Genomic DNA, 16,893 nt, shown 5'->3' with positions numbered 1-16,893 from the left:
GTTTGTGTCAGTGCTTTAATACATTAATACACCAATTAAGCCTCGGGAGGTGTGTGTGCTGACACAGCTTTACATGTGGGGAGGCATGTTGATGGTTTTCATGTCAGCTGGGGCTTCTCTGGCTGTTACAGCTCCAGCTCTGAAGGGATGCTTGTGGTTTTGGACTCAGCCTTGTCACTGGAGAGACATGCATCCCCTACATAAAAACATTGTTCTCTCTGCCCAGAAATATGTTGTTTTACAAGACTCAGGCAGACATGGGCACTCTGTTGTTAAGGTTTCCTTCTCTCAGACAGGCCTTGGAGATTTTCTCGTTCTCTTTCCTTCTCAGTGCTGATGATACAGGCAATTTGTGCCTGAAAGTGTTGTCTTCTCTGCCTCAGTTAGTCCTGAGAGGTCAGCAGTGGGAGGTTCTGTCTGTGAAACATGCATTTGTTTGCAAAGGGCCCAGCACATTCATTAAGCCACACAGTAACGAGCAATAATCAGTGCACAAGGCGCCCAGCGTGAGCCAGTGCAGGATGGGCTGGAGCAGGCAGCGAGGGTCAGAGGTAAAAGCCTCCTCAGGGCACTCACAGCTCAATGAAAAGAAAGCAGTCATGGGGGGAGGAGAAGGAGAAATGACAGATTAAAGGAAATTGAGCAACTGTAATAAATACACTTGAAATTGAAGTGATTATATTCCCTGTGGAGCTGAAGTGCTGAGGAGGGTCTGCAGAAAGGGCAGCCACACAAAACCAGTGGCCTTTTGGAGAGCTGGCTTACAGGGAATGCAAAATGAGTGAAAGAAATCTGGCTGGGCTTTAATGCAGGTCTTTCAGACACAGTTGGGAAGGCTGCCCTAAACATTCAGTCTAGTAAAAATAAAGATAATAGAAGGCAGGATGATGGGACTGACATGCACCAGGCTGGCTAAGCCAGAGACTGGAACCATAATGGAGCACTGCTGAAGGATCACAATGAAAGGAGAGGGGAGGAAGAAGAACGCAGGAGAAAACAAAGGGGTGGAAAGCAGCGGCCAATACAGATGCCGAGGGTGTGTTTCAGGCAGGGAAGTCCTTTTGCACATAAGCATCTAAGAGACAACAAAACTGGCCTCACATCAATGAGGGGTTTGGAATTTTGAGGAAAACAGGGATCTGGTACAGAGGATATGGAGGAGAAAGTGTTTATCTTGAGAGTGATATATGGAGAACTTACACTGATGACAGAACAAAAGCCAGCCTGAATCAGTGATAAGAGGAGAGAAAGATTATTGAATATTTTTCATCTGCCAAAATTGCATCCAACTTTATGGATGATGAAGAGTTCATATCAGTGACCAGCTGTTCAAGGGTATGGGACCAGGTGAGCACCCTCTACAGATGGAGAGCACATCCTGAGGGTATGCACACAATTTGCCAAGCTCTTTGCTGACATTTTAATTTGCCTGTTTAAAATTTGGCAGATGGATGAGAGTTGGAAAGTGGTGGCTGTAATGGGGACAAGAGACAGACCAAGATAGACCAGTGAGTTTGGTGTTTGCTCTGGGAAATTCTTGGGAATCTTCTTAAATGTTAAAGGATGTTGTGGGAGAACACCTGGAAAGCAACGCTCTGTGAAGGCCAAAGTAATGGCCTTGAAGGAGTGGGAGGTCACACTCAACTGAGAAGCTCTCTGCCACCATATCTGAGGGAAATTCAGTGGATATAGTACTCTGAGGTGTTCCACAAGTATGCGACAAGGGCCAGCATCTGAAATTAATGACTAGGGGTAGAAGCATTGACAAATGCATTGACAAAACAAAGAACCCGTGTAGAAATCTGCCCTAAGAACAAGAGACAGAAAAGTGTTGTTGCTAAAAGTGTTTCCAATTGGAAAGAGGTAGAAAGATGTGTCCTGGAAGTCAGTGTTAATCGCCTGTGTTTTTCTTGATGTCTGCTAATGATCTGGAAGAAAATGCTCAAGGCAGGAGCCAGAGTCCTCTCTGCTGTAGCATCATGGACTGAGGAATTTTTCACCAGCATGGACTATGCTCAAGGTCCCAAACACAGCCAGAGCCTCTCCTGATTTGGGATGTGTTTGAGAGAGGGATCCCTAGAGAGAAAAGAAGCAGAGAGAGGGACACTGCAATTTATGCCACAGAGAAACAGCACTATCCATGAAGAAAGGATAAATGAAGCAAACTGGGCAGTGTAAGAATTTTTTGTTCATTGAACTATTTCCAGAAATGAAGATGTGATTTTTAACAGCTTGGTAATTATTCATTCCTTGGTTATTTTTTATTTTTTTCTTCTCTCTCTACCATTCCACTTTGTAGTTTGGAGACCTCAGATGACTTGATGTGAGCTCTGTTTGCAGGAGAATTGCAGCCTAGCTGTGTAAACGCAAGTCTGAGTGAAGTTTTGAACTCTGGGTGCTCATATGCACTCAGATATTGATCTGGGTATGTTTTCCCACTACCTGCTTAAAAAAATCTCTGCCCTAGGAAAAGGTTAAAAGACTTGATTTAAACTCTGATTGATAAAGAAAAGACTTCAAGGTGACCTTTTCAGTGCAGGCTGAATTTGGGGTCACTTTCCAAGCTCAGATTGCAGTAAGGAAACAGGATTTGTAGGGAGATTGATGGATTGGATTAGTGGCCTCTCATTTTGCCATGTTATTGTCCCAATATCTGATGCTGGCCCTTCAATTAAGGCAGTTCAGCAAAGCAACATATGTAGTCTTGCTCAAGGTATTTTTGGATGAAATGAGACCTGTCCTAGGCTAGAGAGGAGAAACACCTTAAGGTACTGAAGATCTTTCCACCATTATAGCCCACTCAGTGCTCTGCAGCATCACCCACATATATTCATCTACAAATTGATGTTGCCAGCTTTGGGAGGTTCTTTTTATGCCTCTGCATCCTCAGGTAATTGAAAAACAGTATTACTCTTTCCCACCTTCCCCAGAAATCTTGCTGATTTTGGTCCTTTCCACTAGCAGTATGTTCTTGCTGTAAAACTTCATAATATATATTTAAATTTAAGCTGTTAAGCCATATATGATATATATAAAAAGTATACGTGTGTATATATGTGTATATATATATATATATATATATATATATATATATATAAAATATCTTGGTTTTGTAGCTAAAGATCCTCATAGGTTGCGTTCCCCATGTGCCTTGAATACCAACTTTACAATCATCCAGTCTTCAAAGAGAGTTCAGTTAAAGCTGAACATGCACCTTTTCACCATCTGCAATTAATCATGTCTTCTGAGGCTATCAGCACTGCAGAATGTTTTCTTGAGTCTCACCAGGGCCTTTAAGAAGAATTAACTGGGAATATTTCCTCTGGTGCAGACACTGATGTTTGGCCACAGGAGAAAACTGTAGGATTCTTTTTCTCCCCCCTCTTGCACTCATTGAAATTTGTGTTGGATTTTGTGAAAATTCACCCCAACCATCTGGCTCATAATCATGTGAGACATTGCTGAAGGATGACAGACAAAAAAATAGACAAATATATATTGTTTTATCACCCTGTGTTCTCCCTGTGCTGGGAATGTCAGAGACAATAACCCAGGATGGATTCTCCTTTATAACCACATTAAGGGACACAGTGAAGCAGTGCCATCAGAGAAGAATGCTCTAACAAGAGCATGTGGCTCCTTAAACAGTGCTGACCTCCTGGTGATGAAGGATTTTCAAAGCCTAACCCAAGGAGACCTATTTCTGGATCACCTCTCACTGCTCAATGAGGTTTGTTTGTGCCAAGGAGAGGAAGGTGGTGCTGGCTGGACAGTGCCTCTGCACGGCCAGTGCCTGGGGAACAAGTTGGATCCCCCTGTGGAACAGCTTTGGAGTCAATGCAGGGCTGAGCTGCTGCCTTTAGGGATCCTCTTCTGCAGAATGGACCCAGGTGCTGGTGGGCTCCTTTCTCTCATCTAGAGCTGCTCTGCTGTTACTCCCCTCTTTTTTTTTTTCCTACAGCAAGGGGAACCTTGGAGGAAAAGTGGATTCTCCTGGTGTGCAGCCTCCCAGGAGAACCAGCACAAAATTTGTTGCTACTTGTGACTCAGGCACAGGCCAGAGGGGCACAGTCATGCACAGACCTGGAGGGTTAAATGAGGACTAGCTGCTCTCCCCATCAGATTAGTAATTCCTTTGTATGATCCTCCTCCTCTTTATCCCTCTCTGCATAATTTTGTGCCTCTTAACAATAGCCTAAATCACCCAAACCACAGTAATTTTAGAGCCCAGCAGGCAGAGCTGTCTCACATTACTCCTCCTTCAGGGGTTTCCTTCTGCAGGAGGAGCTGGTGAGATGGAAAAATGGATGTGAAGACAGAACAAGCACGGAGAAAGCCAAGGAAACCTCAGGCAGAAACAAAGACAGAGCAAGGTCCATTTGGGGTGTTAGGAAAACATGGATCTGAGGGAACAGCTCATCAAGCCACAAACACAAAAACACCTCCTGTGTCAGTCCTGTGAGAAAGGGAGTCAGAGGAGGTGGGAAGGAAGGAAAGAGCTGGAAACTGGGCAAACTAGAGAGAGACTTTCTAACAAAAGCATAACTTGAGCCCGAGATCTGTCTCTCAACACCTCATGTTTTTGCTCCATATGGCCTCACTTCTGGAATTTTCTTGTTCCATGGGTTTGGCGGCATTAGTCAGTCATTTAATGACCACCAAGCAAAGTTGTTGGTGGGAAAATGACTGGGCATGGGGCAAGAAGTGATATTACTACCTGGAGTTTACAGACACAAAAAAAAAGGAAAGAGAGATGATGCTACATTTCTTTCAAAATTGTCCTTTTCCTTTTTTTCTTTGTGATGATGGTGAGGACGGCAACAATCAGAAGCACTTCCAACCTGCCTGGAGCTCTAGCCGGAAAATGCAGAACACAAGGCCCTTTCACCAAATTTTCTGCTTTGAGATGGTCCAGGAATTCGGTCACAACAGATTTTTCTGAAAGTCTTTATGTAGTTCCACATCTGGAGGAAAGTGCACTTTGTCTAAAAATACTTCTTCATTTTGCACCCAACTTTGGTGTCAGTTCTTGTTCTGAACTTTGCAAGGGAGATCACAGTTTTAGTCTGAACCACTTCCAAACCATACCTCTTTCTTTAGCGCCACCCTTCTAATAGTCACATATTTTCCAGAACATATTCAGTATATCTGAATTTTTTTTAGCAATTATGGTGTGGGATAGATCCTTCAAACTGTGAATCAGGGCAGCAACTGAACAACACTGAAACAATAGTATCAAAACCCCCTAAATACTCAAAATTAGAAGGAAAGGCTTAATGCAGTGACCTGGATCCTGTGCTGCAATGTCTGCATGGGTGTGCAAGCACACTGCATCATGGCACAGAGGTTGATGGCTGGGTTGGGAATGACACCAGCAAGATCTGGCTGCTGAGGCCAAAAAGGGCAATGATTGACCATGGGATGTCTGTGGGGGTCAGTACTGGCTGGGCTCAGCTCTGCTGTAGCTTTTGGAGGGAGCAGTGGTGGTGCCTGGGACACTTTCATGTCTGGTTGGGGTGACGGGGAATGCAGTCTAATCAAGGCTGTTGCAAAAATGAGGGAGCTTTTCAGTGCTGCTCCCAAATTAAGGAGTGTGAGGAAGAGCAGGTGTAGGGATGAGGGCTGGGAGAAAAGCTCATGTGGCACCAGTTAAGCCAGCCCTGTGTGGCATCTGTCTGCTGGGACACTGTGGGGATGCCAGAGGACAGCAAAGGCCAAAGCTGAGTTCACTGTGAGCAAACTCCTTCCTTCAAAGGATCCAGGAGCTCATTTCTGGCCCTGCAGCAGCTCAGCCATGGAGGCGCTGCTGCCTGCACCAGGCCCTGGAGTCTGCTCCATCTCTGCCGTGGAGCTCTGGCTGGGGAAATGTGAGGCCCTGGAGTCTGCTCCATCTCTGCAGTGGAGCTCTGGCTGGGGAAATGTGAGGCCCTGGAGTCTGCTCCATCTCTGCAGTGGAGCTCTGGCTGGGGAAATGTGAGGCCCTGGAGTCTGCTCCATCTCTGCAGTGGAGCTCTGGCTGGGGAAATGTGAGGCCCTGGAGTCTGCTCCATCTCTGCCGTGGAGCTCTGGCTGGGGAAATGTGAGGCCCTGGAGTCTGCTCCATCTCTGCAGTGGAGCTCTGGCTGGGGAAATGTGAGGCCCTGGAGTCTGCTCCATCTCTGCAGTGGAGCTCTGGCTGGGGAAATGTGAGGCTCGAGGCTGCTGAAAGCAGGTTCTGCCAGGCTCCTGGCCCGGCTGTAGCAGGCAGAGCCATGTAGTCAGCTCCAGGCTGGGGCAGCCCATAGCCCTGAGCCCCTGTGACTCGAGGGTGGAACGTAAGCTTCTGTGTTCCTGCTGGGAGACATTCTCCAGGCTGCCAGGCTGCTGCTGAGTCCTGGTCCCTTCCCGCTTTCTTGTGATTATCCATCTTGGCAATAGGATGCTGTTAAGTGTCTGATTACTGTGTTGTTGAAGGCTTAAGCCTGAAATCTGACTATCACGTGGTCCCTCGAGGGGCAGCCAATCCCCCTCCAACCCTCCACCAGTAATCCTTCCTTTCCCTTGGAAAAATAGTAAAACAGAAAGACAAGTGGTATCTGTCTGCAGCAGCACTTTCCAATCAAGTGAAGACTAGCTGGAAAATCAAATCAGCTGGTAAGTTGCTGCAAAACACAACTCTATCTCCTTAAAATCTCCGGTTTTGAAGGGATGAGCTGAACAGCAATAGCTGCTGATGTAAAACAAACCATTATGCCTCCTATCTCCTCTCCAAGCCCCCTCCCTGCAGACGCTGGAGTATGAAGGAGGCAGATGCTCTCTGAAGACTATTTTCCTCTGTTAAATAAATTCACTTTCAAATAATGTGTAATTAAATGTGTGGTATTGAATTAATGTTTTATTCTGAGTGCTTTGGCAGCAGGGGACCTAGGGGCCTGGCTGGTGGAAAGAAAACATGCTCAACAGAAAGTCTCTTCTCTTCTCTTCTCTTCTCTTCTCTTCTCTTCTCTTCTCTTCTCTTCTCTTCTCTTCTCTTCTCTTCTCTTCTCTTCTCTTCTCTTCTCTTCTCTTCTCTTTCTCTCTTCTCTCTTCTCTCTTCTCTCTTTCTCTCTCCTCTCTTCTCTCTTCTCTCTTCTCTCTTCTCTCCCCTCCCCTTTTCCCTCCCACCCTGCCAAGAATCCCACTCCCTGTTTCCAAGAGCTGCTGAGGTGTATCAATGAGTTGGTGAGGACGATGCTTTGTGTAAGATCCCTTTTGTCATATGTTGTCATGGGGCTCTTGGGCATTTCACCCAGTGCAAGGACCTCTGCAGCCCACTCATTTACCCCTCTACCCATCTCTTGATATTCTTAGTCTTCATCCTCAGAAGATGCCAGCTGTCTGCTAACCTTGTATACGGAAGGCAGAGCCTAAGTGTCCCCTCAGGATGAGAAGCTGGTGCTGGATGTCTAAGGAGACAGAAGCTGCTGAAGCTGGAAAGGCAGTTTATCCTTCCAGCCTAGTGTCAGCCAGAATTTGAGAAGGTGCAGACAATGTTGGGAATCATTGGATGGTTTTTAAGTCTTTTGCCTGGAATGTTAGTAAGGTTTTGGTCTCATCAGCAGTGTTTTGTGTTCCCCTAGGAGGTAGCTGAGGAGGAGTTGGTGCATGCAGAGACATTGGCAAGCACAGGGTGAACCTGTCCCCAGGCTTTGTAGAGGTGACAGTAGCAAGGGGGACCAGAGTGACTTTCTTAACCTGAGAGGATCTTGAAATGTGTCTTGAGCACAAGCAGATTAAGCAGAGACTGGCTTGGGGCACAACTGGGAACCCATTTACAGCTGCCTGCTGCCTAACCCCAACCCTGACAGCCACAGGGAGCCTTGGGAGCATTGGGTTTCTTTTGGTAAAGTCTTCAATGTCTCTATACTAAAGGACATTTAAAACTTTGACAACAGCTCAGGTGAAGAGATTTACCTTGTTGGATCAAGGGAAGGTCCTGTTGATATGAACTCTTGCTTGAGTAATTCCAGAAAGTCATAAATCTGCAGAGAAGAGAAGGAGGTAGATTCTGATTCAAAGGCAAGAACCCACTGCTGTGCAAGGCATGGATGTGCTGAAGGGTTCTTTCATTTGCTGCTGTGGTCATTGTCAGGCTGGGGGTGATGCTCAGGATCCTTCCTCTTGCTTTATCTCCTTTTGTTTAGATCTCCCCAGGAAAATCTGGTTCTGCAGTTGGTTCTACAGTACGATGCAGTGTTGTGCTTCCGGGCTGAGACTGCTCAGCACCCAGTAGCTGTGGGACACTTTGTATTGCTCTCTTCATAAAAATAATTGCTAAGTGGTTTGTACTCAGATTTATGGGACTGAAATGGATGAGAAGTGATTGAAGTTGTGCATTTTTTTTAATAAGAATGTCAGGTGGTTTAAGGTGAGAGAGAAGTTTTTGCTTAAATGTGAGTGTGGAATGGTGTAGAGTGCATTCTAACTTTACTATTTTTCAGATTTTTTTTTTTTTTCATGAAGTAAATGAGAATTTTCTTTGGATTGGGTTTGAACTTTGCAGGTATGTCACACCAGGTAATGTCACTTGCTTCCAGGTGGTTGTCACGGTGTTTTGGTGAGGAAGCCTGGCAGGCTCTGGAGTTGCTTCTGATGAGTTGTTGGTTTAAGGGGTGCTTGTGCTTTGCCTTTCAATCAGCTCTTTTACACACACACACCACACACATACACAAAAACTCCCTTTCCATTTCCCTTCAGCTCCAAGAGCACTGTACACGAGCACTGTTGGTGGTGGTGGTTTCTGTGTGGCTGCTTTTGGAGCTGGTGCTGCAGCTCAGAGGGTGCTAATCCAGGCACTGGATTAGCTGCAAATCACACCCCTCTGTGCAGCTTGAGGGCTGTTCTGCAGCATCTCTCCCTCAAATTAGGGAGAGATGTCTGGAGTCAGCTGGAAGCTGAAAGGCAGCACTTTGGGTCAGGGCTTCCTCTCCATCTGCTATTGCAGCAGCAAAAGCCCGAGGAGCTGGTGATGTCCTAATTACCAGAGGTAAGCTTGGAAATGGTGGATGTCAGGTATTTCCAAAGCATCAGAGATCTGGGATGCAGAGGTTGCTCCTCTCCTGTTTTCCTGAGCTCAATTGCACTGAACTTTAGCTCCTGGTGTAGATTGGTATAACTGGATCATTCTTTTAGCCAAGATTGTCCAGCTAAATGCATCAAAGCCTGTTATTTTTTACCAAGGTCCATTTAGCAGCATGTAGTGCATTAGCTCTGGGTCTGCTGGGTCAGCTGAGCAATAAAGCCTCCTTCCCACCTGGGAGCTGCACTCATGCCTTGTGCTGCTCCCAAGGAATGAAGGGGATGGTAAGAAAATGAAAAGAACTGCAGAAACATAAAATAGCTTTCTCTTAAGGTCTTTACGAAGGAGTACAATCGTTAACTGAGCTGAAGGCTGTGGTTGCTCCACCAAGTTCCCAAAGATTCAGATATGCTTTCCATAAATCTCTATGATTTGTGTCATGACTACTTGGTGCTTATAATCATGACTTTTTTGAGTCCAAGTCCTTGAAGGGTGCCTTACAGAGGAACTTGGCAAAGAACCAGTGTCTGGGCACCGTGCCGAGTTGTTGGAACCTGTACCTGGGCTCTTTCCCAGAGGTGGCTTATGTCAGAGCTGGGAGAAAAGCCACCAGAAGTGAAGGGCTACCTACTTGGAGTCCAGGCAGAGATAAGAAACAGCCTGTTTATGTCTCCATTTTTAAAAATGATGTGGAACTGATTCTCCCTTTGTTTACATGTACTTCACAGCAGTCCATGATTGAAATCAATATCCCCCATTGACTTTGATGGATTTGCACCAGGTGAGGAGGGAGACTCAGGCTCTGTGCAACCTGCCTATGTGTTATCTTCTCTCTCTATGAGACAGATCTGTGAGAGAATGCCTTGCCAGCCCTCCAGTGGCAGGGGTTTTTAATCTGGCCTGCCCGATGTGTGAGCTCTGCTCTGATCGAGTACATCGAGTAACTCATCAAGTTTGGTTCCCATCCAGGCTGTGATTGACTGCCTCACATGAAGGGCTCTCTGCTTGGTACTTACATGTGGTGGTGACAAGATTTCCAGTGTAAATTGTAAGCTTTGTTTATTTGATTTTAATTGTGGCGGAGCAGCAGAGCTGTGCAGCATTTATTCACAAGAGTTATTCCAGCAGTGTCGAGGAAGAAATGAATGAATCACATTGACTAAGAGAGAACTTTGCTACCTTTTTGTGGACAACTTACGTAGAAAGAAAAGAGAGACAATTCTTTGGCATAAATTAGTTGTTAGAGCAAATGACTCAGCCACTGCTGAAAAATGTCATTGTTGTTATCATTTATACAGCGCTGTTGATGCAAATGAGGCATTAGAAGCTTATGAAAATCAAGAGCATATCTACAAAGAGCCCAGGATCAGACCCAAATCAGGATACACTAGAAACAGATCTAAAATAACTCAGGTTTAAAACAGGGCTTGAACAGTAAGAGGGGCAAAAAATAGAGAAGTAGAAAAAGAGAGAAGAAATGCCATGATGTGAAAAAGCAAAGGGAGGGAGGAGCTGGTGATGGAGAGGTGCAGGAAAGGACCTACCTTTAGAGAAAACATGGTCACATGTTGGGGACAGAAGAAAAATTTATAGAAAAATTATATTGGTCTTTTCTAGGCTAGAAGAGGACTCTTCCAATGAAGAGGTCAGCTAAAGTAAAAGGGGAAATGTCTATAATTTTGGTCTGTTCCACCAGCAAGCTACAGATTGTTTGTGAATTAATTGTCCAGGGTCAGGAAACCCACTAGAAATACAAGAAGACTGCTTGCTGTTTGGGAGTTTGAAAGAAGATGTGAGGAATTAATTTAAATTAATTAATTTAACAATTGAAATTGACCTGGTGTAAAAGATCCAGCATGAGTAGTTTTGCAGTTTGCTCTAACTTAACTACTGGCACTGCTCATGGTTTACTGTGGAGATTGATTTGTCCATTTTCCTCCCACTGTAGTCATCTGTGTCCAAACACAATCATGTGCATTCAGGTTTCAAGAGTATTAGCAAACCATGGTTTCAAAGATGCTGGTTGTGATGGGATTTTGAAATGCAGAATTTGCCGTGTCACTGAACCCATCTCTTCTTCATCTGATGCCTGGGACTGATTTAGAAATGAGACAGTAATTGGAAAATTAGATTCATGAAATGTACTCATACGACTTCCCAATATCTGCTCATGTGATTGAAAAGTGGTGGCTATTCAAAACAAGGTGTTTCCACTGCACACAGTCTATTACCAGCGCCATATGCTCTACCTGGAATTTGGAGGTTGAGTCAGGGTCTTTTTGTCTTGACCGTGCCATAAGATAGAGAGACTCTGCAATATGAGAGTAAACGATGGGAGAAAAATCATTGAATCTGTGATGTAAGTGGAAAAGTTCTGATTTTTCCAGGCTCTATTACAATGGCCAGTGCAGAAGTGACCCATCAGGACATGGTAGACTGATGTGTGAGGAAAGCAGAATTAATCTTGTTCCCTCTTCTTCTTCCCCAGTATCCCATGGCTTTGTTGGGTTCACAAGTTTAGCAAACCAGAAGGTGTTTGTCTTGAGGAGAGAAACAGACATGACTGAGGACACATGGGAGCAAGTGATAGAGAGGAAGAAGTTTCTGGTTTCAGACAGCCACTTTTCTGGCTAAATTCACTTTAAGCACAGATCAAATCATCTGTTCTGCAAAAGATTCAGAGGTGGTTAGGTAAAAATCCCTTTGAAAATCCAAAGCTGCCATCCTTCTGCCTTGGCTCTTCCAGAGAAAGGGAAACGTTCTGTTTTAGAGACCATGTGTGAAAGTGGGTCCCAGACTTACTGTTGTTAATGCTCTAACTTACCCCCATGCTGCCATCATTGAGCTAATGTCATGGGCCATTTCCAGCCAGCTGCAGGTCAGGTGCTCTCTGATGTGGTTAATGGGCTATTCAGAGCAACAGTGAAGGCCAAAGTTTGAAACACCTTCTCTGTGTGTTAAATCTTGATCAACAAGAAGGAAGGTGGGGAATCTGCCCAACTTTTCTTCTCTGTCATGAAAAAAAAAATACTGATCCCAAACCAAGGACTGGAAGATGTTTCCTTGTAAAGCGGAATTATTTTAGTGTCAGGCACTCACATCCTTCCTGTAGGTACAGCATGGCTTTGAATGAGTTCACATCATGCTGTCAATTCTGCTTATTTTCCTGTCAGGTCTTGCTGTGGCTTCTGCATAGGATCTTCTTCTGAATTGTCTTGTTGTCCTGTTTTTATAAGTAAATGGTACATGGGGAGGAAAAAAATCAAAAGAGTGGTACTTAGGGAGAGGAACTTTATATACACCTTGTCTACAGGGCTGACTGCAACACAGTCAAGACAGATTAGCACAGCACTGCCTGCCTAAAACAAATAAACACCAGCTGTTTATCAGACAGGGCTCGGCTTCCTCCAGGAGGAAGTAAACAGATTTATGCAGATGAACTTCTGAGGTGCCCTTGCAGCACAGCATCTTTCATGGCTATTTGGCCTTCCTCATGAGTTATGGCCAGCATGGGCGAGCGCAGAGACGTAAAGTGAGCACAAAAACACTGCTGGCCACACCGTGCCACAGGGGTTTGTCACTGCCTTGTGGTTAAACCTGTATTTTATAGTGGGTTAGAATTAATCATAGTGCTGATCTCGCTGTGAAGGGAAGAATTTGATCTAAACTTCACTACTTTAGGCCTCCAGCATGTGGAAAAGCAATTTATTATAACTCACTTATTATTCCATTTGTGCCTAAAATACTATGAAGGAAAATTTATGGCTATTTGAGGTTGAGAGAAATTGCGATCAGCAAATGTACTTTTCTGATTCTACATTAAGATTGTCCAGTTGCTGTCAAACTACTTAACTCCATGACCCTTTTATTTTTATAACCACCCAAGTTAACTTTCAATCCAACAGTGCTACACAAGTCCACTACTGCAAAAGGATTGCTTCTCCCTCAATTCAACCCTGTCTGCCACAATACCACATTTAATTATTCATATAAATTTTCCCTGAAACTTCTCAGGTGACTCTTAACAACTAGCTCTAAAATCTGGTCTCGGAGACAGATGGGATATTATTTTAATAATATAGCTGTAATTACACAGTTTGGATGCCAGCTCTCAGAAATGTCTGATAATTTATTAAGATGTTATTGGGAGGAAAAATTGGGAGCTGAAAGTTTTGGGCAATACCCTGGAGAGTTTAGAGAGGATTGCCTCAGTTCTCATGGTGTTACTCATCAGAAGTGTAAAAATTCTTAAATAGTATTGCTGTTTTTTCTGAGACTGTTTCCTATTTCACTTCATCTCAGACCAAATGGGACAATCCTATTGTAATTGCTACATTTCTGAGTTTTTAAAAATATCCTTGGGCCCCTCTTAGTACAAGATCATCCCTCACAGCTTTCTTGATTGCTGCTATTTGGAAGACCAAGAATGCAAATATGTGGTTTGTCAATACAGTAAGACCAAGGTAATGTAGTGATGAGTGCTATAAAAATGCTTGCCAAGCCAAAGAGGATAAACCCCTTTTCCTCTACTCTATTAAGTAAATTGGTGCCATTTGAGCTTTTCTTATATTAGGAGTTTCCTCACCCAAGTGCATTGCTTTACATTTCAACACATTATAGCTCAGATTTCTCCAGGTACTCCTTAAACACTCAGCTAAACCAGGTGGAGAAGGCAAAGTCCACATGTGATTTGTTCTCCCGGGCTGCCACTGCAGGTTTAAAACCAAAGTAATTTTGGATGTGCCTACCAACCCGTGCCTTAATGCTATTAATATTATTAATATTGGTAAGAAACAGTTTTCAGCCTATTGAACAATTAAGAAAGGTCAATGGGAATTCCCAGAGAGGCGTCTTTCATTACAAGGCCCATTGCTTGTGCAATCTTGCAGCATCCATCTTCCCAAGCAAGCCAAGGGCCAAGAGATGGCAGCTCCATAAACCTGCCTCTGAGCTCCTAATTAAAAAGCTTAATTGCACGACAGCCATTAGGATGCTTGTGTTCCATTGGCTTTTTGATGCATTAAATGGTACTTATGTTGTTATCAGGCACGTGACCCCTCAGGTTGATACAGGTGCCTGCTGAGGTGCCTGGGTGGCAGGAGCTGGTGGCAGATTGTGACGTGTCCCTGCAGCCAGTCTGAAACCCAGAGTTAGTCACTTCCACCTCCTTCATCTGCAGTGCCCCAAGGGAAACACACCTAATCTAAGGGTCACATACATTTACAGCTCCTGTGGCACAAGAAAGAGATGAAAAAGGATCAAAAGTGGTCCAGTTTATGAGCAAATAGATTCAGGGTTATGAACATGCCACGGGAGAGGAAAGAGGGTACTGTCCCACGTAATGGCTCTGCTTGAGGAGACCTCTCATACATCAGCTTTTGCTGACTGGGCACTGGAGAAGAGTGCACAGCTCTCCACTGGCCTTCATGACCATCAGGCTGGAGCTGGGAGTGGTCTGTGCTGCCACAGTTCTCATGGTGATGGAAAGCTGCACTGAAGGACAGTTCATAGAGATGAAGTTTTGGGTGCTGTCCTTTCAGAAAACGCTGTGGTGGCTGTGCATCTCTAACTGCTTCTACAGTTAATTCTAGGCATTAAGTAAAACCTTTTTTTTTTATTGCTGAGGAGTTCTAGGGGTGCTGTGATGCCACAAAGGTGCTTAGAGGTTTGCTGTGCCTTAGTGCTGTCCTCAGAAGAGAGCAAGTTCTTCCAGCAAACCGTGGCATTTAATGATGGCAGAGTCAGTGGATATCCAGTAGTCACTAATCAGCCCCTGTAGGTGCCTGGTGTCTGGGCAGATGTAATCCTCAGGAATGACCCGTTAACTGAGCAAACCACTTTTCATTGGCCTCTGTACCTCTGGTAAATTAAAGCTACTGCTCTTGTGATTCTTCCTGAATCCTCGGTTGCTATTCTTTGTCAGTCCTCGCCGTCCTAAATGTCACTGGAAAGGATCATTGAAACTAATGGGTTCAGTTCATGTGTTGTGCCAGTGATGGTAGCCTGGGATGACCTTCTTTCTGAGGGAACAGTCGTGTAAGGGAAGGCTGCAGGGTCAGGGTCCTGCTGTGGGGCAGTACTCAGCACTTGCAGCCAGCTCCTGCTAATGCCCTAAGGAGCATGGGTGTCACTGGTCCTCCTCCTCCTGAGAATGCTTTGACTTACCAAGCTTCAGCCTCAAAAATCTGTCATGTTTGAGTTTAAACTAATCCCAGCTGAAATGCAAAACTTGACAGGACCTTCTAATCTCACCTGGCCTTTCATTGGAAGGATGTGACCTTTGCTACACCTCACAGGAGATGGATTATTTCCAGGATCATTCAAAAGGGATTCATGTCTTTGTAGCAGAATTTACCCCGAAGGGTCCTCTCCCTGAGGACAGGCTTGCCACGAGCTTGTCATGAGGACTGATAAACCTCAAGTACTTTCCTCGCAGATGTTTTGCATGAGACTAACTCCATCACAGAGATGGCTGTGTTCTGTGGGTGGGTAAAAAGATTCCCTGTAGATATTTTTGCGAAGCAATTTCAGTTCCCTTGCAGCTTGCAAGAAAATTGAATTAGTTGTTTTCCATTCGCTGAATTAACCCTGATTCATTCTTCCCTCAACCCTCTCCCTCTTCCTCCCCTCCCTCCAACAGATGTCCAGCATATTAAGAGGAGAGACATCGTTTTGAAGAGGGAGCTGGGAGAAGGTGCCTTTGGGAAGGTGTTCTTGGCCGAGTGTTACAACCTCAGCCCCACCAACGACAAAATGCTGGTGGCAGTGAAGGTAAATGCCAAGGGCGAATGGCAGAGAGTAGGGCAGGGGCTGGCCAGTGAAGTGAGACTGGATGAGTCTGCGTGGGAAAGGGAAGCAGGGGAGGGCTGGGGGCCAGGGGTGGAGATTTATCTGATGCCGGAGATTGTGGTAAATCCACTTAGTCACACAAAGTTTCAGTGTTCCGCTTCAAGGTTGTCTGTTCTCAGCAGTGCCAAAGCCTCCCTTCCTGCTGACACGGCCAGGAGACAGACAGGGAGGAGAGGCTGGGCTGGGAGCTGGGAGCTCCTGTGCAGCTGCAGCAGCATAGTGTGGATCCAACTCCCTCCAGCAGGCACTGCGGCCCTGCTCCTTCTGGATTTTATCTTTTAGTGTAACATGCAGAAGCTGAAACATAAAAAGGCCTCAGCAGAAATGAGCAATGAAAGCTAAGCATGATGAGCCAATTTTCTGGGATCAATTTGCTGCAAGATGGGCAAAGCAACTCGGCTCGGCTCCACTCTGCTCCTGCTTGCCTAGCCACAGGTTGCTCCTGTTTTGGGTATTTTAAGCCAACACGAGTTCAGCTTGGCTTGTGCTGTGCTGCTTGCATCCTTGTGATATTCCTCGTGGGAGCTTTGCCCCATCAGTGTGGCTCTGGGCAGAGGAGAACACTCAATGCAGAACTGTGCTCTCCTCTCAAGTGGCACCAGTTGGCAGAGACACAGTTTAATCCCTTGGATTTAACCAGTGCTTCCTAACTCCTTGGAACAAGGTCTGCATTTGAACGGATGCTCTACATGGAAAAAGTTCCAGCACTCTCTCCAAAGTGCTGGAGGCATCCAGTTTCTTGTGACTTGTTCTAATCATTGGCAGCTCAAGCCTTTTTTTTTTTTTTTAGCTCAGATGTCCCCTTTTGCTCCGGCAGCGAAGTGCAAGATTGCACCTCTCACCTTTGAGACTGGTTAAAGGCGAGGACATGAAGACACCCACGTGATTAATTGTTTGATTATAGGCTTGGTACCTGCCTATCAGTGTCAGCCATCCCTCAGCAAGCCTGGCTCCTGAGTCTCTGCAGAGTTTCATTTGCATGTAGGCAGAAACAGCATCCGAACTTG

The 16,893-nt window shown here is 45.2% G+C and overlaps 1 protein-coding gene across 3 annotated transcripts in view; it reads left to right on the top strand.

Moving 5' to 3' along the window:
* The window catches only part of NTRK3 (neurotrophic receptor tyrosine kinase 3), a 204,647-nt gene that overhangs the window by 149,366 nt on the left and 38,388 nt on the right, over positions 1–16,893 (top strand). For all 3 annotated transcript variants that reach the window (XM_068203717.1, XM_068203718.1, XM_068203719.1), the window contains one exon: positions 15,678–15,808. In XM_068203717.1, coding sequence (XP_068059818.1) covers positions 15,678–15,808 — 131 coding nt within the window. The remainder of the gene's footprint in view (positions 1–15,677; positions 15,809–16,893) is intronic.

The sequence above is a fragment of the Anomalospiza imberbis genome, chromosome 13 (genome assembly GCF_031753505.1).
Source record: "Anomalospiza imberbis isolate Cuckoo-Finch-1a 21T00152 chromosome 13, ASM3175350v1, whole genome shotgun sequence".
Taxonomy (NCBI): domain Eukaryota; kingdom Metazoa; phylum Chordata; class Aves; order Passeriformes; family Viduidae; genus Anomalospiza; species Anomalospiza imberbis.
The sequence above is the reverse complement of the archived record's forward strand: the minus strand, read 5'-3'. Positions and strand labels throughout refer to the sequence as shown.